The 23,043-nt window shown below is 40.0% G+C and overlaps 1 protein-coding gene across 3 annotated transcripts in view; it reads right to left on the reverse strand.

Annotated features, from left to right (window-relative positions):
- The window catches only part of SBF2 (SET binding factor 2), a 322,117-nt gene that overhangs the window by 58,516 nt on the left and 240,558 nt on the right, over window positions 1–23,043 (reverse strand). For all 3 annotated transcript variants that reach the window (XM_084772489.1, XM_084772490.1, XM_084772488.1), the window contains 8 exons: window positions 14,355–14,525; window positions 11,627–11,883; window positions 9,150–9,322; window positions 8,266–8,339; window positions 5,836–6,031; window positions 3,519–3,646; window positions 1,917–2,092; window positions 164–309 (listed from right to left, as the gene is read on the reverse strand). In XM_084772489.1, coding sequence (XP_084628615.1) covers window positions 164–309; window positions 1,917–2,092; window positions 3,519–3,646; window positions 5,836–6,031; window positions 8,266–8,339; window positions 9,150–9,322; window positions 11,627–11,883; window positions 14,355–14,525 — 1,321 coding nt within the window. The remainder of the gene's footprint in view (window positions 1–163; window positions 310–1,916; window positions 2,093–3,518; window positions 3,647–5,835; window positions 6,032–8,265; window positions 8,340–9,149; window positions 9,323–11,626; window positions 11,884–14,354; window positions 14,526–23,043) is intronic.

Consider the following 23,043-nt stretch of genomic DNA (forward strand, 5'->3'; position numbering starts at 1 on the left):
ACCGAAAAGATACAGCATGGCAGCACATACCTTTAACATCAGCACTTAGGAGGCAGAGGAAAGTGGATCTCCGTGAATTGAAGGCCAGTCGGGGCTACTCAGTGAGAAAAGAAAAAAGAAAAGAAAGAAGAAAATGAATTATGGAAAATGAGTTCTCATATACCAGAAATGTCATCTTCTTCATTCCATCCAGGACGATTTACTCTCTCTTCCACAATTGTTCCTGTCCTCTTCTTCAATAAATACTGCCTCCCAATAGTCATTTTTCCTGCTCTTTTGGCACCTTTCACAATTGTTTTTGAGAAAGTTCTAGAAGCCATAGAACCAAAGAGAAAAATCAATTTAGTATATAAAGGCACCACTAATATTTTTGACATCTATATTACTCACGTTGTTTCTTCTCCAGAACCACATCCTTATGTGCTATAGTACATGCTTTTGTTAAGCTTTTTTTTTAATTGTTCTTTCTATATTGTGAATAACTACTTTCACTGTCATCAGGACACTGCTTCAGGCAAAAAGTGCAAGAACTTAAAGTGGGACAAAATACTGATCACCTAAATATTCCTCTCACCCCAACCTGAGGCAGGGTCTCCTATGCAGCCCTGGCTGTTCTGAAACTTGCTATGTAAACCAGTCTTGTCTTGAACACACAGAGACCCTCCTGCCTCTGCCTCCTGAGTGCTGCGATTACAGAATGCACCACCACGCCCAGCCGATCACTCAAATCTTAAATTCCTTGCTTAAGCCTTTGGGCATTCCCAAGCCTATTCCATTATCTATGCCAGTGCTTCCACCATGGCCCCATAAATCACATTAGCAAGTCTTTAATTTAGCATAGAGAGTCCCCCTCTTCCTTCAATTAAAACTTTCTCTGAGGTCACATGACAATATTGGTTGGCAACACTTATTTCTCAAATGTTTTAAGTAAGTATGTGTGTATTGTGCCTTGTCTCTAATTAGCTGTAAACTTGTTTAAGTATAGAAAAAGAACAATTCTTCTTTTTAAGAGGAGAAAATAACAACTCAGATTTTTGATAATCCTTTTGAGCTGTTGGAGCTTGGTCTGATGTATTTTGATGCTAATTACTGCTTGCTGTCTTTTACTGTACCCCAAATTTTGTTGTGTAATCTTGCCTAAAAATTTACTCCTGTTTAACCAATAAAAGCCAATACACCTGGGTAAGCAAATGGGATAGGTGTGGCTAAGGTTCGCATGCTTTTGAAGATAAGAGAGACTCTTGGGGAAAAAGAAGAGACAGGCCGGGAGGGTGCGGGAGGGGGGAGTAGGGAAATCGACATGGCATAGAAATAGAGCCACATGGGCCCAGAGGAGGGATTCCCAAGCTCCTCATGGAAAACTTCAGCAAGTATTTTGGGATTATGGATGGGAGGTAGCCAAAATAGAAATGATTAGAAGCAGATGGAATGGGATGGAGACTGGGGTTATTGGAGGATGGCTTAGGAGGTAACATCTGCCTTGCCCTGGGTAAAAGCTTGTTCTAAATACATCAGGTGTCTGTGTTTTCATTGATTGCTAGCGGGTTAGAAAATACCACCATAATAATAATTAGCCTAATAATAAATATTTATTAGGCCATACTTCTAAATTAACCACCAACATCAGCTTTAACTAACGAGACAATAGGATATAAATTAGTCAGGAGTTAAAAGGGCCAGCAGAATGGCTCACTGTAGAAAAAGGTGCAACTGGTGACCTGGGTGACCTGAGTTCAGCCCTGGGGCCCACACGGTGAAAGGAGGGAACTGAGTCCCACAAAGTGTCCTTTGATGTCCACACACAAGTGACATGTAAACATTCTCTCTGAGAAAAGCCATCATTAATGGAAGATAGGTTACTTCCTCTTAGTTGGGTATGTAAGGGCTGAAGAGAAGAGACCCATCTTTCCTCTTACCGGAATGAGGTGTTCTTTTCTTTCTGCTTGGGCAAAACGATTTGTGGGGTAGTTTGTCCAGCAGCAAAAGCAAAGGTGCTAAAAATGGACTGAGGATAACGGAACTTCATTAGCTGTTTCTTAAAGATGTCTACCACTTCTGGACTGACTTCTTCATCAAATGCTACTTTAATTAACTAGAGATAAAAGAGACAGACATAGCAGAAGCATTAAGGATTTCTTGGCAACTTTTACTCACATTACAGAAAACAACAGTGAACAGAAAATAATATTAAACAGAAAATAGTAACAGTACCATAACTTTAGAAGTTATAGAATTTTAGAACTTGTATGGACTTTGAATATGAAATACAATTTAAAAAACTTAAAAGAGAAAGTGTGACTAGACAGATGCCTCAGCAGGTGAAAGTGTTTGCAACCTGACTTTGGGCCCTAGAAACCATGGAAAGGTGGGCAGAGAGAACAGATTCCACAAAGTTGTAATAAACTTAAAAGAGATTGAGGCTCAGAAAAGTTTATTTGCAATATAGATTGTCAGTTGGCAAGAAAAAGAAATCATTTTTCTTGAAATTAGCTTTCTTTAAAACTGTCTTTTCTCTAATGAGATAGGGAATTAATTACCCTAGAGTAAATGACATAGGAGATGTGTCTTTCCTATTTCTCAACTGTTAAGTGTGGAGCAGGAAGGTAGCCTAATAAGAGTTCCTTCTTACAAACAAATCTAGGAATAGAAAAGTCAGTTTCACAAGAATTGTGAATAGTGTAGCCAGCCAACATTTAAGTGTAGAGTTCTTTGGTGGCTGGCACTGTAAGAAAATCCTCGTAGCCAAGGCTATGAAGCGATGTGAGAAGGTTCAAGTTCTTAGCCAGCAGCTTCCCTGAGTGAGAGAACACAGGAACCATGAAGCGAGGCCCTTCCACGGGAAGAGATGCAAACCTTGGGCACCTTGGCGTCTGAGAAGTCAGCAACAAGGAGCAAAGGACAGGAAAATCTAACTATTAGAGATAAGAACTTTGAAGAAGTAACGAAGGGAGGTCACTTCTCCCACGTGCCATTGCTTCTACAGATTTGGAAAGTCACAGAGTGACTAACCCCTGGTTGACAACAGTGTCTTAGCTCCAGCTAAACTTCTTAGACTTTTACTTTCTGCACAGAAATGCCAGAGTATTTCCTTCTGAAACAGAGAATTATATTTACCTCAAGTTTTATCAAGCAGTTGAGAAATAAGTTGTCAGAGAACAAGAGCCATTGTGTGTCTGATTGACAGTTTGTTGGTCAAGAGAACCCTGAAGTGGAGGGTATGTCCAAAGCCAAAGACACTCTAAGACACCTGCTTATGCTCAGCCTCTACCTTCTGACCCCATGACCATAGAAAATAGGAACATTACTAGATGTGTGTGTACAAGACTTTTTATTAGAAGGGCTTCCTTCTTCTCTTCCCTCCTCTCCTCCCTCCCTCCTTTTTTGATACATGTTGAGTAGTGTTGTGTCTGTGGAAAGATGAAGCTGAAAATATTCTGAAAACACTGGTTTTTCATTAGGGACACTTAAGTGATACAGTCTATGCAAGTATTGTAAAATCTGATATACTTATGGCATACCTGGAAAGATGCTGATGTAATCTGCAGTCCTTCTTGCATGTTCTGCTGTAGCTGGTTCTGCATGGTTATCTTCTTCTCCTTGGTGATGGAGGCAATAGGAAAGCTCCGCACAACTGTGTGTTCACCAACTGTAGGAGGACAGGATACAGACTCAGCAATATACTGTATAGCTAAGGTCTAGAGTCTCTTCTGAAGAAACATATCAGCAGAGGACAATGTCAGGGAAAAGTGAGAGAAAATGCCAAGAACCTAGAATATCTCTCTCTGTGTGTGTGTGTGTGTGTGTTGGTGTGTATGTATAAAATTTTAAGACAAGGTCTCTCATGCTGGTGGCACATGCCTTTAATCCCAGAACTCAGGATGCAGAGGCAGGCAGATCTCTGACTTTGAGGCCAGCCTGGTCTACAGAATGAGTTCCAGGGCAGCCAGAGCTACAGAGAAATCTTATTTTGAAAAAAAAAATTCAAAAAAGACAAGGTCTTTCTATGTAGTCTTGGCTGTTCTGGGACTTACTATATAGGCCAGGCTGGCCTTGAACTCAGAGATCCACCTGCCTCTGCCTCTAAATGCAGGGATTAAATGTGTGTGCCATCACACCCAAATCACTAATTTTATTGTACTGTGTAGTGGTCTGAATAGGAATGGCCCCCACAGGCTCATGTATTTGAGTGCATGGACCACGGGGAGTGGCACTGTTAGAAGGCGTGGCCTTGCTGGAGTAAGGGTGGTCTTGCTGAAGTATGTTACTGTGGGAATAGGTCTCACATGCTCAAGCTAGGTCTAGTAAGGCAGTCTTCTTCTGCTATCTGTGGATCAAGATGTAGAACTCTCAGCTCCTCCTCCAGCACCGTGTCTGCCTGTGTGCTGCCATGCTTCCCGCCATGATGACAATGGACTAAAGCTCTGAACTACAAGCCAGCCCCAAATCAATGTTTCCTTTGTAAGAGATGCCTTGGTCATGGTGACTCTTCACAGCAATCGAAACCCTAAGGAACACTGTAATTCATTTATAAGACATAATAATTTTTTCCCCAGAGTTAGGAATTAGGGCACCTGCCCATCATTCTATAGTCTTTATCCACTGTGTACATATAAAATCTGCGTCAAGGCAGCCACACAGGAATAGGCTCTATACAGAAACAAAGAAGTAGCTCCTAATACTGAAAAGAACGCCAAGACAGTTAATATAATGATAAAGCAAAGGAGAACATATTTTTGGGGGGTGAGAGAGGTAGTTTGTTACTATAGGTTGGCCACAAATTCATGATCCTCCCAAGTGCTGGGATTACAGGCTTGAGCTATCATGTCTGGTAAGACAATAGATTTTAAAAATCTGTTCCCATATGGAGTAAAAGGTATTGTTCAGTTTTTCTTCCAGAAAGCTTCTGGAAGCTAAGACTAGATGCGCATCCAACAGATTTAGGAATTTAGACATTTTATAAAACAAGAAGGTAAAAGTACAAACTCCCTGTGGGAAGATACATCTAGAAAAGAAGTATCATGAGGCTCCCTGGACAGCTTCCAGGTCTCCACTGGGGGATGCCCCACGAACACTGCTGTAACATGTGGGTAACAACTCCTCAGCTCAAGTGCACAGACAGTTCAAGGATTTGAGTATTGCAGGAAAGGAGACAATCTCTGCATGAGAGATGGATAGGAGATAATTTCTGCAAGATGTGGGAGGGAAGGGAAGCTTTGAAGAAAGGGTAGCGTTGAATGTGCAGAGAGAAGAGGGAAGACATTTTGGGCAGTGTGATAGCTAACATGACAGAAGCAGCGATGAAAGGCCCACAGCTGAGCCAGAGCTGGCAAGACCTGAGCTAGGATTCTTGAATTGAAAGGCTTCTATATTTGTTCCCTATCTTCAGACTTCCTCATTCTCTGTATTTCTCAACTTATTAAGCTCGTATCTAAAGCCTAAAAAAGTTTCTTCTGACAAATACATTTTCCTAAAATATACAACATTAAAATTTCAAACAAAAGAGAACAAAATGAGATTTCTTTTTTTTTAAAAAGATTTATTTATTGTATTTATTGTATATGAGTGCTTTATCTGTAGAAAAGGGCATCAGATAACATTATAGATGGTTGTGAGCCACCATGTGGTTGCTGGGAATTGAACTCAGGACCTCTGGAAGAGCAGGTGGTGCCCTTAACCACTGAGCCACCTATCCAGCCCCCAAAATGAGATTTCAACACCAAGCCTACCTTTTTTATTTTCTAGGTTTGAAATGGTATGTAAATCATTTTGCATGGATAAATAAAACCTCAAGTGGCATCCAGGGATTCCTGCTCTGACGTGTGTGCTGGGCCATACCTAGCTGGTCATGTGGCGTCCCTCTGAAGAGAATTCTGTAGGTGGTGAGGAATAAGGCGCCTTCTGCAGGCAGGAGCTGCGGCCCTCCGAGGAGTCCTCCTGTGGCTTCTTCCCGACCATCGGGGTCCAGCAGGACTCGAAGGCCTTCACACACGATTTCTTCTCCTGGCAGTAGAGCTGGTCGAAGAATCTTGGGCTAAAAATAGGTAAGTGTTTTTAAGGCAACTCTTGAGTATTTCCATTATTTAGTTTCAGGTTACCTTTTCATGCATAGTTTGGAAACCCTGAGCCAACCCTGAGTCTGACTTGGGAAGAAGCAGAAATAGAGTTTCTAAGTCCAAGTATGAAAAGATTCTTTGCTGAATTGCTTATTAATAGTAAAAACACAGGAAATAACTTGAAAGTTTGAAATGTCCATTCAAACAATCATTGTATAACCTTTAAAAAATGAAATGTAAAAGAAAAAAAACATCAAGAATGTAAACACTAATAAAGATGGTATGTGGTGGCTATGGCAGAGACAAAGGTGGGAAGGGAAGGTATTACATTGTATATTTTAAGCTTAAACTTCACATCAAACAGTACTATACTGTACACTAAAGAAAGAAACACTTAAATAGATTTGAGATTTTCTGGTTTTTCAAGACAGGGTTTCTCTGTATACTCTTGGCTGTCCTGGAACTTGCTCTGTAGATGAAGCTGGCCTCCAAAACTTGCTCTGTAGATGAGGCTGGCCTCCAACTCAGAGATCCACCTGTCTCTGCCTCCTAAGTGCTGGGATTAAAGGAATGTGCCACCACCACCTGGCAGAAAATCTTTTAAGTATTAATTTTATGTATGTATGTATGTATGCATGCATGTGTGCATGTGTGTATTTATTATAGATCCTCATATACTTGAGATTGGCTGTGACTTCCTCATTCTATGGCCTGCACTTCCTAAGAGCTGAGATTACAGGTGAGTGCTGCCATCCACGCATGACTCCATTGTTAGCTTTGGTTGTTCTGTTTTAAAGACAGTTTCACTATGTAGTCCTGGCTGGCCTGGCATTCACTATGCAGACAAGGCTGGCATTAAACTTGCAAAAATCTACCTGTTCCTCCTTCCTCAGGGCTGGAACTTAAATTGTGTATCACTTGGTTCGTCATGGATTTTTTTTTTTTAAGAAGTGTTAATCCTTTTTGAACAAGTAATTAACATCATACATGAGAAATTTAGCTTAGTGTCCAGTATATGAGGAACAACATGATAAGATTCCTCTTGGGAGATGTAGATAAGGAAAAATATCATTTCCCCTGAACATCTGAACATCTGCTTTTTAGTCGGCAATAAAAACTACTTAAATCAACTGGGCATAGTGATGCACACCTTTAGTTTAAGCACTGGGGAGGCTTAGGCAAGTGGATCTCTGTTATTTGGAGGCCAGCCTGGTCTATACAGAGGGAGCTCCAAGACAATCAGAGCCAGAGCTACATACTGAGACCTTGTCTCAAAAAAAAAAAACAAAAAACAAAACCCAAAACCAAATAAAACATCCCCAAACCCAACACAACCCCAAAACCAAGAAACAAAACAAAAACCCCCTCACAAAACCAACCTAAATAAGCATTATTCTCTTCTAAGGCTCTAGGAATTTTAGAACTAAATGCTGAAATCAAAGTGTAATGACCACTATATCTCTTTTGTTTGTTTGGTTTTGGTTTTTTCAAGACCAGGTTTCTCTATGTACTCTTAGCTGTTCTGGCCCCCAACTCACAGAGACCGGCCTGCTGCTGCCTCCCTGAATCCTGGGGTCACAGAGGTGCACCAGTGTGACTGGTTGTGACTGCTCAATCTTAAGCCTCAGGCAGAACTGCTGCTCCTACCTATGTGGCTTCTGATTGCTTCTTTAGATGTATTTTAAAAGTCTGTCAGAGAGCTGAGGGCCCAGATTCTAGTCTGCAATAGGTGTGAGGCCAGCAACAAAGTAACTATGTGAGTGGCTTAAAACACAGATTTCTAGGTCTCAGGGTTTTCTAACTCAGGAGACCAGAGAGTCCAAATCCTTAATAATTTCTCAGCTGTTTGTCATGGACACTCAGACTCAAGAACCCAGTGCTTTTATGGTAACTGTTTAAAGTATTTTCTTTTTGGGAGGGGTATATAAAACCTGGGATTGGGCTTGGGAATTAGAATTATTCATGATTTAATTCCATATAAAGGTGGAGTTAACAAGACGTTATTATTGTTCTTTTGCTGAGTCACAAAAGAGACAGCATTCCTATTTCAGTAGCTTACAACACTCTGCAGGGGAAACTCCTCAAAGCCTTTAATGCATCATTAAACTGTCTGTAAATGGCGGGAAAGGCACTGTCTAGAGCACAGTAGCCATCGCTGCTGTGTTTTGAAAGGGCTGTTGCCCCTGGAAAGCACACAATGTGGGGTAATTACCTTCTGGATAGGTGGAAGTCTTCTACTCTCTCGATGTACTGCCTCTAGGGTCTCAATGTGCATAGCTACAATTCCTAGGATGAGCCAGAGTATTCAAAAAGAAAAAGAATAAACCAGGGAGAACAAGGAAATTCCAGATATGTTAGGGCGAAAATCTAATTAAAAATTGACAGGTCCTCCAAAAGTTAAAATATAATAACCATGTAACCCATAAAATTCTATTTCTAGGCATATATCCCCAAAGAAAACAAGTACTCAAGCAGATACCTGTATGCAAATATCCATAGCATCATCATTCACAAATCTCTAAAAGTGGAAAAACCTGTCTCCACTGACAAATGAATGGCTGAACAAATAAGATATATCCATAGAATGGAATAGTATTTAATAAAAAAAACGAATGAGTGAAGTAACACATGGATGAACCCTGAAAAAACGCTACTGGAAAAAGTTGAAATATATGATTCCACATATGTATAATCACTAGAACAGATCAGTTCATAAAAATAGAAAGCAGGTTAGATATTTCCAGGGGTAGGGACTGAAGAAACAGAAATTATTACCCAATAATATTTCCCAATCTATTTGGAACGGTTAAACATTGTAACTGTAATTAATGCAATTCATGTTAATTTTGCCACAATTTAGTAAAACGTTGGAACCTGTCATGGTGGCATATGCCTATAATCCCAGCACTTGTGAGGCAGAAGCTGTGGATCAGGAAAACAAGGACAGGCTGAGTAAAATGCTAATGTGAGGGTAGACTGGGTCCCACATAAAAGAAATAAAAAGCAAATCAGAGACAAGCGAGCAGCAGCACAGGCACTGTTCTGGGTGATGACCACTGCAACACTCTGATCCTTTAGCCTCAAGTGACTGATTACCTGGTATCATGCAGTGGAGACTCCTGATGTGGTCCTGCGTCACTCCACTCTCTGTACAAACCTTGTCAATAAATCGGGCAATGAACCTCACAACGGAGTTGGCAACATCATTGTTTTCTGAATCTTCAAACCCACTTTCTGTATCATAGCTCTCAGCTACACTTCCTGCAATACTAACAGAGCCAAGGAAAGAAATCATAGCCAGGCCTCATATTAAAAAAAAAAAAACGACAACATTATAGTCTCTTTAAAGAGGAACTAAAACTTGTTAAAATAGGAGTATAGTCACTTAACTCTATGGTTCCTTTCTGGAAGTGGCAGGTGGGAAATGTTGCTTTATGTGCTTATATTTAAGTATCATCTATTGGATGAAGCTCTGTTATTGTAAGCAATACCTTCTATTACTCTCCCAAAAGGAACTTAGAAACCACAGAAGATAAAGCAAAGGAGGACTGTGTCACTTATTATCTGCTACTAGAACCTTCTAAAAAACCTGTCCTTCCAAGTTAATCATCACAGAAGCGAGAGGAATGTGGATGATGCCAGTGACTATGGGACATGTACCTGGGTAGGCAGAGGACAGGAGCTCCGTCAGAAACCTACATGGTCTTCCAGAGGGAAGAGTGAGGCCGGTATGACCCTTTCTCTTGCCAGACTTTCTCTCTCCTTGCTCCCCTGCACCTCAAGTCTGCAGTAAGTCTTAACTCTTAGAGCCACTTAAAGCTACATTCTTCTATAGGTGGTAAACTCATGTAAGCAAGGCAACACATCTGAAGTGAAATGAAGCAGAAGGAGGGAAGGAAAAAAAAAAAAAGGAAACAAAAAGCTGCCTGAAGAAGTCTGCCAAGTTTATGAGAAGTAGGACTAGCCAGGCATTGCAACATCTATTACTAGAGAGCTAAAACTGCGACTCAGCAGGTAGTTCATTTATTTATTCACTAAATCATCGATTCAGTTAAATATTGTTACCTAGCACCTACTAGCTACAAAGATGTAGAGAACTGAACAATGAGCACAACAAAGAAAGGACACAGACAATATGCACATGTGAAAATATGTCAGACTGTGATGTGGTTGGTGGTGTGGCTCGGGAGGCCAACAGGATGATTACAAGCTTGAGGCCAGCCTAGTGAGATCTTGTCTCAAAAAACTCCAAGCGCCAAACCATACCCCATTAATCAAAAACAAAAATAAAAGAGAAAAGGAGAAGAAATCAAGTTATGGACAACACCCAGGGGTGGGGTGGGGGTGGGGGCGACGGATGGACCCAACCCATCAGAGTAGAAAATAACAATCTGGACACATAAAAAAGGGTTAAGCCTGTCTGACGGGTGACACTTGACCAAGAATCTAAAGCTAAGGAGGAGATTCTTGGTACAGTTGGAGACAGCGTTAGATGGTGTAGACGAGGAAGAACAAGCAGGCGCTTAGAGCGTCTGAGGTTTCATGCTAGGACAAAGGCCAGGCTGGTTGAAAAGAGAATGACAGGGAGTAAGATTAGCATCACAGCCAGGGTGCAGTCCCTCCTAGGCCTGGCCGGTCATGGCAAAGGCTGTGTTTTATTGTTGGGCCATGGAGAATAGAGAAGAAGGTGAGGGTGAGGAGATTATGTTGGGGTTTGAATTTGAAATGGAGCCTATAGACTCATGGGTTGAGGGCTTGCTGGCCAGTAGGTGGCCTTTGAGAACTGATCAGCTCTGGACAGCTCTCAACTGTTTATAATACGATGGCTCCATTGGGAAGTGGTAAAGAGTAGGAGGTGGGCACAAGTAAGTCATCGGGAGTTGGAGTGTTATCTTGTGGCAGGGTCTTGCTTTGGTTCCTTCCTGCAGTCCCTTCTCTCTGCTTCTCATCGGAAACGAGGTGGAGACGCTTGTGTTGCCACAAACTCTTGCTACCATGATGTTCCACCCAAACTCATGGGGTCAAGCAATAATGGACTGTGCGAAAATCTCAAAAATAGGCACTTCTTTTCATTTCTCTCAGATGTTTCTGTCACAGTAGTGAAATACAATTAATGTAACATAATTAAACAAATTCCATAGATAAGTTGAGAAACAAGAGGGTCAAGAAACAATCACCTTGACAAGAAGTTGCTCACCAGCATTTTTCAGAGCACTTTGCTTTAGTAGAATGTGACTGACAGGCAACATCAGTGGTTATAGACTTTTGAGAGATTAGGGTCTGAGACAGAAGAAGAGGTGTGCATGTGTGTGTGTGTGTGTGTGTAGATCCTGAGAAAGAAGAGGTGTGTGTGTGTGTGTGTAGGTCCTGAGACAGAAGAGGTGTGTGTGTGTGTGTGTGTGTGTGTGTGTGTGTGTGTGTGTGTGTGTGTGTGTTTAAAAGAAGGGCCAAGCAAAGAAGAGATGGGAAAAATGGTCAGTTCTAAAGTGTGTACAGCAGGATTTGCTCTGTCTCTGCTGAGATCTGACTAGCTCTGAGAAGAAGAGGAGCAGCTGTGTGCTCTATCTTAGTACCTGTTTGTGACAATGCTGTTGCTCCCACTTTCCCAGTCTCCTGGAGCGGATGCTCGAAGGAGCTTGTTTTTACTTGTGTCTAGTGGAACTAATAAGTTAACCATGAGATTTGCAAAGTGAATGGCTTGACTGAAGACAGTGCTTTCCTCATGTTGCACCAGCTCCTGCTGAGTTGACTTGCTCAGAGTAGGCCAAAGGCGAAGCTGCTCGGCGGCCAAGTCCATTGCTGTCTTCTCCTGAGATTGGCCATCAGGAAGCTTATCCCAGAAAAAAAAGCAAAATAAGCCAAGGGTGAACACCATCACTTCATGTGTGCTCCATAGATATTGAAGGCATTGAAACCTGTCCATGTCTTAAATCTCAGTCTTCTCATGGAATATTCTGTATCTTTTAGTATATTTTATCAGTATATACTATTTTTAAGGAAAATATCAAGAAAATACTTAAAGATCAGGAAAGTGGATTTCCTTTTTATTTTTGGAAAGGGTCTCATCTTGAATTTGCTGTGTAGCTGAAATGACTGTGAACTCCTGATCCTCTGCTCTTACCTCCCAAGTGCTGGGATTACTAGTGTGCGTCAGCCTGTTGGGCTGCATCTCTTGAAATGCTGGGAAGCGTCTGTTAAGTACCTATGTCAGCAGAGGTGGAACTGCCTAACAAGCCCACAAAGCACACCGGAGTCTTCCCCCGGCCCGCATGCCTCCATTGCTACCACATGGTAAACCCAAAGAAACAGTGGCAAAACACAGAGGCATGTTTCTCACTCCAACATCTCAATGAGTCTACACTTCACTCTGTGGCTTTACTTCTTTGAAGCTACTAGTTATAAAAATTAACAGAATTCCTGTAAGTGCTTGTAGAAACACCTAAGTATCTGCTAAAATTATTGTTATTTTTCTTTTGCTCTTTGAGAGGAAACAAAATGATCAAGGTCACAAAAGTACTGCTAGATCTCCTCGTAAAACATTATCAAACATACAAGTACGTAGGTAACTGCGGGAAGGCTGAGGAGATACCTGATGGTAACAGCAGCTTACATCTGCATAGCATTTTATCTAGCCATGGAGTGCTGACACATATTGTATCTAATCTTGGGTGCAGAGATAGGTAGGACTCTTTCAGAACGGAGGGACACAGCAGCTATGATACACTTGCTGTGTGAGTGCTTTGTAGATATCTCAATGCCAGCAAATCACAGCTGCTTAAAAATCAGCAAAGGCACCCTAAGAGTCTGATTATTTCTGGGTGTTTCAGTCCAACAGTTTCTGTATCTGCTACAAGTTACACCTTAAGTGGTCCATTTACTGTCTTAACAAAAAAAAAATTCTGAATAGTAATTAAGCAAACAATTCACATTTGAACAATAACAATTAGACACAAGTTAATGCTATTTGTTATCAAGGTTTCTATTCTTATGTTTAATAAACCAAAAATATGATTAAGATGATTAAGCACAGACACATTTGAATACGACTGTATCTTCTCTCAGATGCCTAGGATAACCCATCCTATCTAGAGATAAGCTGAAGTAGATGATGACGGACAGGATCTGTAGTGATGTACTCCCAAAACTCTGTAGTTCAAAAAGCCTGAATTTAAAATCCCTCTCAAGTGAATCAACATTGAGTCTTTAGGCTGCTGTAAGTTCACTTCATGAGGATGGTGATTTCCAATTCTTACTATTTACTATGTGCCAGGAGCTCTTAATTATTAGCCTTATACATATCAGACATGAGAATCTTACAGTAGAGACACCTACATATCTCACCAACAAGCATGTGTGGGGGTAATGTGACTAGTCAGCCAGCTAGTAATGACATCTACAAATTGGAGTATTCAGGTAATTAATTTTATTCCTTCTCAAGTCTCTGATGGGGTTGAAGACCAGATAGTTTAGTTTTATAATTAAGCTTAGTTGCTTAGGGGTTAAGATGTTTTTAGGTCTAGATAGATGTTTTAAGTTGATAATGACGAGATATGATAGGTATTTATTTACATTCAGAATTTAAGATGTACCAAGACAGGAAAGAGGTTTTCTTTAAGGCTGCCAAATACAAATAGCCAAAACACTAAGACTGTAACATTTATATAATTCCTGATTGTTTCATTGTTCTTCATGCTGTAGGTAGTTTATTGTATATATGTGTAATAATATAAATGTATATGTAAAAATAAAAAAATATTTAATAAAAGAAAAAAATTGGAGTATTTTAAATTTTATTTTTCTGATATATACACACACACATACACACACACATTTATAACATACAGAGTAATCCTAAAGGAAGACCAAGGTTATTACTGACATATTTTTGAACAGGAACACTAAATTTTGTATTTATCTTTATAAGTCAGTTAACTTTAATTTCTTTTCTTTCCTCTTGCTGGTAACTGAACTCAGGGCCTTGTGCTTTTTAGGTAAAAGCACTCTATCACAGAGACAAACTTGGCATTTCTTCAAGGAAGCTGCCTGGGCCTCTTTTAGGTTTGTTTTTCTATTCAAATTTATCCAATTGTGTCTAAGGAATTCTCATTAAAATATAACAAAACAATTCTAGTGTAAAGAACTATAGTATGAGGTCATAATGGAAAAATATAACACCAGAATTAAAGGACAATAGATGCTCAGGAAGCACGTGGGTAGAACCCCTAGGGCCTAGAAGCATCTGCCTGGTCTGTTCTTCAAGCCAATCCCAACCACACACAGTGCCTTTCTTTCTTCTCTTACCTTCTGCTTCAGATGTGGGGCATGATTGTCGTCCTTCGCTGAGAGATACAGGGAGCGAACCTGCTCCTGTACTGCATTGTAAAACGTTGTCTCCCAAAACTGCTGATTTGTCCAAATGGGGTGGTCCTGTACACAGGTGTAGGCAAACTGGCTGACTCCAGGGGCAAGTTTCTACGAGAACACGTAATATCTATCAGCACAGCTGGCAGACTGTGACAGTTCAGAAGGTCACAGGTGCTATAGTTAATTGTAGAGCTGATAAAAAGATTTCTTTAAAGGCTTAGTATCAGCACTGTACTCATGTTCAATTGGTAACTGTAGGCTCTGTATGAAATCCTCTAAAGTCTTGGTTACTTTACCTACCCCATGAGCATTTTAACAGTAGCTATACTATAAATTACAGAATATAATTCTACAAATTATAGAATATACCAAAAATATCTATTACTATGGTATGTACAAGGTGGGTACTATACAGTTATTCTAACTGAGATGCATGCTAAAACTCAACACAACCTAAACATAAAACTCTAATAATCTAAAATTTCCTACTTTGACTTCTACGCACATGTGTGTGCATGCTACAGCCTGTGTTCAGAAGTCGGAGGACAACCTATAGAGTAGGCTCTCTCCTTCTACTGTGTGGATTCTTAAGTTTAAATTCAAGTTTTCAAGATTGCTAACAAACATCTTTATCTATTAATTCATCTCACTGGCCAAGGCTAACTCAGAACTCTTACTCTTCTTCCCTTACCTTCTAAGTGGTGAGATTAAAGAAGTGCATACCACTGTTTCTGGCTAGGATGTGTTTTAAAAATACATTAAATAATTCACTACCTCTCAGCAAATAGTAGGTAATATTGCAGAAAATAGAAAATAATTATGGTCCATTTTATCTTCTGTAATTGCATTAATCTAGTTTATTTTTGTGATTATAAGTACATTTTCTGTTAACTTTTCTTTTTAAGTAATTTAATAAGCTGAATTATCTTATGACATGTTTAATACTAAAGATTATCACTATTAAGGTTAGATACAGGATTATGCATCAAAAGTTCATTTTTTAGGGCTGTAGCATAACAACCCTAAAGCAGGAGTTACCATGAAATTTAGATTTACATACTTACAAGCAAAGTGACTGCGATTTTGCCTGCAAGAATCTGTCATATATGATGCAAGTTCCTTTCAAGACAGGGCTGTGTACTGCTATGGAGGGGACTAGCTATAACACAGTCCCTTCTATAAGGTGGCTATAAACAGATGCTGACCATCAGGCAGAAAGAGGGGAAGGTCATGCTTGGTTTTTACAATGCCTCATTTGCTCATTTCAGATCCTGTCTTCCATGGAAAACCATGGACAAAATGTGTGTGGTTCTGCTAGCTGTGTTAGCGGAAATGACACTGAACCATGTGTTTCTTCTGCACTGTGCAGAAAGGTATCCAGTGAGTGCACTATACACTATCCCCTTGACATCTGAGATCTTCACTTCGGTAACAGAGCAAAGGCCTGTTCTGAATGAGACTTTTTATTTTACTGTGATATTTTCATAGCATTATAGTTTCTTTATACTTCTTTGATACTCCCCAACCCCTTCCTGTCCCCAAATAGTTCCCCTTCTGTTTTCATGTCATATATAAAAATATATGATCTTAGATTTTTGCATGAGTGAAAACATGACATGTATATCTGAAAATCTTGTAAACACATAAAATTCAAATAAGATAAACATAATTCTGAGCTGGGTGTAGTGGTGCATGCCTTTAATCCCAACACTTGGGAGGCAGGGGCAAGTGGAGCTTTGTGAGTTCAAAGCCAGCTTGGTGTACATAGTGAATTTCAGGACAGCTAGGGATATGTAGAGATCCTGTGCCACACCCCTCCCCGCAAACACAGTTCTAAGTTGCCTGTCTCTTGAATATAACTCAAGATAGAACCATTTCTTACAAATGCAGCACAATGTAAACCACAGCAGCTCTAATTAGTCTAGAGTCTTCTACCCCACTCTCCCCCAAGGCAGGGTTTCTCTGTATAGCCTTGGCTGTCCTGGACTCACGTTGCAGACCAGGCTGGCCTCAAATTCCACATGGATCACCTGCTGGGATTAAAGATGTGCGCCACCATGCCTGGCTTAGTCTAGAGTCTTGACACTATTAATATAGAAGAGATCCAGAAACAGAGCTGTCTTTTCAGAGTAGGTGTAGGAGACTCTCCATGAATCTGACAGTGTAATAAAGCCCTGCCTTAGTCCTTAAGCATTACTCTCAGTCATGCTACAAATTGCTTTTCCTGGTCACAAATCCATTGAAATAATTTTCCTGTTTACACATAAACTAAATAAATATGTAAAATTTTTCTAAATCTTTTCAACAAAATGAGACAGAAAAATGGTGCAAAACTGAGGTGATCATTCTTGGTGATTTCATGCTATGTTCAACTGTAAGGAGGGATATATGTGTCCCTGTTGGTAAGGACACTGAGCCAGCGGGCGAGTATGTTCTTAGGACCAGCAGAGGGCAGTGAAACCTGCTATGCCTAGACATTGTCATAGCTTCAACAAGCAATCTCAACAGCACAAGTTTGCAGAAAGTGGGTAGAAGGGATTCTGCATGCTTTCCTATCCATCTGAGACTGTGAGAATACATTTGCCTAAGTCACCCAGAAATGAGGTGGGCTTATTTACTTATAAATAAACAACAGGATCTTAGCTGTTCTAGAATTTACTATCTAACCATGCCAGGCAATCTTCAAACTCAAGAGCCTTCTGCTTCAGGCTAAGGTGTGAGAGGAGTAGAGGCCTGCTTGTCCTTACCGGGTACACTTTCCTTAAGATAAAAAAATTACTGTATTCTACACAATGGAACAACTACGGAGAAAGCAGTAAGTATAATGACACTTTAGGGTTTCAGAGTCAGTATAACCAGCGACAGTAGCACAGGGTTACTACCCTGAGAAAATAAGCAAGCATGGACAAAACTGTCTCCTATTCTAGTCACTTCTTTGGTTTGAAGCAAACTTTTCCAGGAAGATTTCCCAAACTGCTCTGTGTGCTGTCTTAGTGACTGTCCTGAGGGGAACAGGGTGGTGATAGAGATACTTGTCAAATGACAGCTCTTTTACCCTTCAACTCTGGCACAAATATTTACTCTATATTTCATATCATTTCTTATAATTAGGTCCTAAAGAAACAGAGGATATTTTGTATTCCAATTTTGTAAGATATTTAAGAATGTGTTGACTTCTTTCCTTATCTAGCAAAAATAGCCCTGAAGGTACTAGATTAAGCAAAGTCATTCACTGTCTACAAAGCTTTCAAAAGAAACCCAGCATGAGACAGGATGTGGAGAACAGACTCATGGTGCTCACCCACTAGCAGGCCCTATTCAAACCCACACCCACAGACACGAATCATCTGAGGAGATGAGCAGGAGTTATGTGGGTACGCAGGGACTGTCTGTCTAAAGTCTGTTTGCCTGGAAGTGGCTCACAGCTCCATTTAGGGAAGTCAGGGCAGAAGGCTAGCTGGCAGGCCCAGTGCCATAGATATCTTTAAGAATAATGTAATAGCCAGGTGTGGTGCCACATGCCTTTAATCCCAGCATTCAGGAGTTCGAGGCCAGCCTGGTTTACAAAGTAAGTGTAGGAAAGCCAAGGCTACAAGAGAAACCTTGTCTCGAAAAACAAAACAAAACAAAACCAAAAAAGAATAATGTAATATTCTTTTACATAGCCAAAACACTATGAATGTAACATTATTATAATTCCTGATTGTTTCACAGTTCTTCTTGCTGTATGTAGTTTATTATATATATGTCTAATAATATAAATGTGTATGTAAAAAATAAAAAAAGTAAAAAAGAATAATGTAGAACTCTCTAAGCTATTGAGGATTTCCTTACTATATTAATTTAGTCCTCAAAGCAGTCTTATGACCCATGGACACACTTGAAGGTACTGGGAGATGGCCTAGTCAGTAAGATGTTGACTGATAAGCATGAGGTCCTGGTTTTGGATTCCAAGCCCCTAGTGAAAAAGTAAGGGTGATGTACTTTAGAGGTGAAGGTAGGATACTCCTGGGGTTTCTCACTGGCCAGTCAATCTAGCAAAATCAGTAAGTTTCAGGTTCAGTTAAAGACCATGTCTCAAAAAGGGAGGCAAAATGTGAGTTCGGGGCCAGCCTGGTCTATGAGTCCAGGACAGCTAAGGCTACACAATGAAACCTTGTCTTGAAAGAACAAAAACAAACAAACAAACAAACAAACAAACAACCCCAAACCAAAAATACAAAAGAAACAAAAAGCAGAAACCAACAACAAAGCGTTTGAGGTCTATAAAGTGAGTCCAGGACAGCTAACCCCTGACTTGAAAACCAAACCAAACGAAACCAACCAACCAACCAACCAACCAAAAAAAAAAAGGAGGCATAAAACAAGTGAGAAAGATACTTGACCTTGACCTGAGTATGTCACAGGTACACACGAGCCAGGGCACCCAAGATTGTGCACCAATTTTCTTTGATTTGAAACATTCCTTAAGGAAGAAAGACTCTTGAAGATTCAAGATAGGAACAAAATTAGAAGGCGCTGGAAGCAAACTGTTCAGGAATCTTAGGAAATTCCTATAACTTATAAGATAGACAAGGGCTCTTCTCAATCTGACAAGCAGTAACAACTGCCAGCAAGAGTAGACTTTGAGACCAAGATGCCTGTAAGCCGTGCAGGAAGGAGGCTCTAAGAATACAGTTTTCATGGATCGTCAGTCAGGCCAGGGTAGGGCTTCTCCCATATAGTCCCGAAGCAAACCCCAACAAGCTGCACTTTGGTGGCACTATAACTTTGGTTTATTATCTATTCCCTTTATGGGGTGAATAGAAAATTCACTCACATTTTCCCAGGGAAAGTTACTATTTGTACATACAAATACATGCAGCCACCCCCCACCCCCGCAAAAAAAAAAAAAAAGTCCAGGAAAAGACGAGATGAAGTAATTGCTCGGTAGCTGTGGCACACACCTTTACTCCCAGCTGGTAGGCAGATATTTAATCCCACACTATTACATTCTATAGTACATGCCCCAATTCAATACATTCTAGAACCATCTTCCCGGACTAAATTATATCCCATATTATGGGATCAATTTCTCAGTCTGTCCCCAACTCTGGATAACAATTACAAGTACAGCCTCTAGTAGCACTGACGGACAGGAAATAAATTATATGTCTCCCCAAGCCCCTTCTTGGGTTTCACTTTTGCTAGAATGGCTCCCAGAACTGAAGGAGTCACTTTACTTACTACTGCTGATTTATTACAAAGTATGCTTTAAAGAATACAACGGGCTGGAGAGATGGCTCAGCCATTAAAGGCTAGGCTCACAACCAAAAATATGAGAATACAAATAATTATCCAGATAAGGAGATGCATAGGGTGAGATTCCAAAGGATCTCAAATGTAGGAACTTCACTTTCCAGAGTTAGGGTGTGCTATACTCCTGGCACATGAATGTATTCTGCAACCTGGAAGGTCTCCAACCCTTACCACCATCCTCTATCCCCATGCAGCAGAATCTAACCCAGGCCTGGGTGATCGCTAGATAGCCATCCAGACTCTGTATAGAGGCTTCATACAGAGATGTGATTTATTGGTGAACAGCCAAAGATTAAGTTTCTTGCCGTCTCCTGACGGGATGAAAGTTCCAACCCTCTGACTACATTAGTTCTCCTGACAACTCTGTATTTAGGTGCCCCAGAAGCCTCCAGGCATCAGCCATCTTACTAGCATAAGACAGGCCACAACTTCAGAGATTCCAAAGGTTTTAAAAACTGTGCCAAGAAATAGATAGTCAAGTATATTTATTATAAATTGCAGTATAAGCTACCAAATATTTCCTGGAGTGGTGGCACATACCTGTTATCAGTTGGGATACGTAAGAGATTTCTGTCTACACACACACACACAAACAAGAAAGAACAAAAAACCAAAAACAACAACAAAGCAACCCTGCCCCTGACAAAATCTCCAAACCTTACTTAGTTAAGAGATAATCTGAATATCTCTATATCTGTTTTTAAAAACTGAAGTTATAGTTTAAAATATTCTGCAAGGAAAACTCTAGACCCAAATGGTTTCACCACAATCTAACAAAAGCCACCTATAATGGATCAAAGATCTACAACTACGGATTACCAAGAAAAACAGGGGGAACCTCAGGACTGTGGTGTGGACAGTGACTTGTCAGTTAGGACCCCAATGACACAGGCAACATTAGTAAAATAGACAAAAGGGATTATATTAAACCCAAAAGTTGCTGTGTAGCAAAGAAATAACAGAGTTAAGAGACAACCTGTATACAGAGAAAATGTCTGCCGACTGTTCATCTGACAACAGATTCCATATGTATAAGGAACAGACAGCAGACCACCAAATACAACCTAATATAATGCAACCCCAAATAATCCACTTAAAAACAGGCAAAGGAGTTAAACAGATTTGCCACCAAGCCTGATGACCTGAGTTCAATTCCCAGGACTCAAATGGTGGAAGGACAGAATTTATTCCTTTCACGCTATCCTCTGACCTCCATATGTGAGCTATGTTATGTGTGTGTGCGCACACACACACATACACACACAAACACACACAAATATGGTTATCTATCTATCATCTACTACAAATGGAAAATGTGGTATTTGTTTTTGAGTCTACCTTATTTTGTTTAACATGACCTCTAATATCTATTTCCCTGCAGATGTTGTGATTTCATTTTTATGGCTGAAAATGTACATCGTATATACCACATTTTCTTTATCTAGACTGATTTCATTTCAAGCTACTGTGAACAGAGTTATAAGAAACACTGGATGTGCAAGTATCTCTATACTATGTTCAGTTAGATCGATCCAGGTAGATACCTCGGTGTGATACTTTCATTTAATTTATGTGTATGAATGTTGCTTGCTGTATGTATGTGTACCATGGATGTGCCTGGTACTTGCAGAAGTCAGAAGAGGGCATCAGATCTCAAGGAACTGGAGTTTTATGGTTGTGAACTACCATGTGGATGTTGGAAATCCAGGTTTTCTGCAAGAGCAAGCAATCTTAAGCATGGAGTCAGCTTTCCAGCCGTTAGCTTGGCAATATGGTAGATCTATTTTTAGATTTTTAAAAAAGGAATATCCACACTGACTTCCTTACCAGCTTGCATTTCTACCTGCAATGAGTAAAGATTCCTCTTTCCCTACACTGTTGTCAATCTTTGCTGTCATATTTTCTTTGTGATATCCATTACGGATGGGGTAAGATAAAATCATAAGGCAATTATTATACTTTGCATTTCTTTAATGGATACAGATGCTGCATGCACTCTCAAATGTTTGTTGGTTATTTGTATTGCTTCTTTTCAGAACTTCCTGCAGCTCATTAGCTCAAGTACTGATTAGGTGACTTATTTATCTTAGTATTTAATTTTGGCAGTTCTCTTTATACATTAGACATTACGCCCCTGTCTGATACAGAGCTGACAGCGCCTTTACCAGCTCTACAGGCTTCTTTTCATTCCTCTGTTGTTTTCTTTCCTGTGTAGAAGATTTTAGATATCATTTAATTCCATTTGTCATTTCTCAGGATTATTTCCTAATGGAGTCCCTTCTTACGCCTATATCTTGGAGTATCCTTTTAAACCTGTTTTCCTTTAGCATTTTCTAAGCTTCCAGGTTTTACATTAAAACCTTTTATCTCATTTTGATTTGATTTTTGTGTATCATCAGACATAGGAATAGTTTCATTCTTTGGTACATAAACACTCAGTTTTCATAGTACTGAATGTTAAAGGGGCCTTTATACACACACACACACACACACACACACACACACACACACACACACACACACATATATTACAACCTTGTTGAAAAGCAGGTGGTTTTAGTTGTATGGGTTTACTTCTGGGTCCTGCACTCTATTTCACTGGGTCTATGTCTGTGTTTTGTGCCGGTACTATACTCTTTTTTGCTACTATGGCTACTGTTTTTGAGATCAGGTATTATGGTGTCTCAAGCATTGCTTTTTCTGCTTAGAATTGCTTTGTCTACTTACGGTCTTTTGTGCTTAAATGTGAATTTTTGGATTGTTTTTGCTAATTCTGTGAACGATGTCACTGGAATTTTGATGTTGATTGTATTAAATATGTAGACTGCTTTTGTTAATATAGTTATTTTTATAATATTGATTCTGTCTTCTTCAATTTCTTTCTTTAATGCTTTACCTTTAACTGTGTATATGTGTGTATCTGAGTATGGGTATGTTGCACGTGAGTACAGATGCCTGTTGAGGCCACTTGGAGCTGGGTGGTTCTGAGCTGCCCAGTGTAGGTTCTGTGATAGCATTAATTTGAAATTTGTACTCTACTAATGAGATATAGTATCAAGCCCAGAAAATCTTATCATTTACTGATTATCCATCTTCAGAAATATCTCAATCCTATTACTGACTGCAGATGTTGGAGATACACAGAGAACTTGCCAAATTCTAAGAGATTAGTTACGTATTTTCAGGTTTGCTTCTAAGATTACAATTCTAAATCTAATGTTATTAGCTGGAAATATCATCCAAGAGTATAACAAAACAGACCAATTTCTCTCGGGTACTCTGGATATTCTCTAATGTGTTCACTGCGTTCCCCCATCATCAACACTAC

The sequence above is a fragment of the Acomys minous genome (assembly GCF_964271855.1).
Source record: "Acomys minous genome assembly, chromosome: 2".
Classification (NCBI taxonomy): Eukaryota; Metazoa; Chordata; class Mammalia; order Rodentia; family Muridae; genus Acomys; species Acomys minous.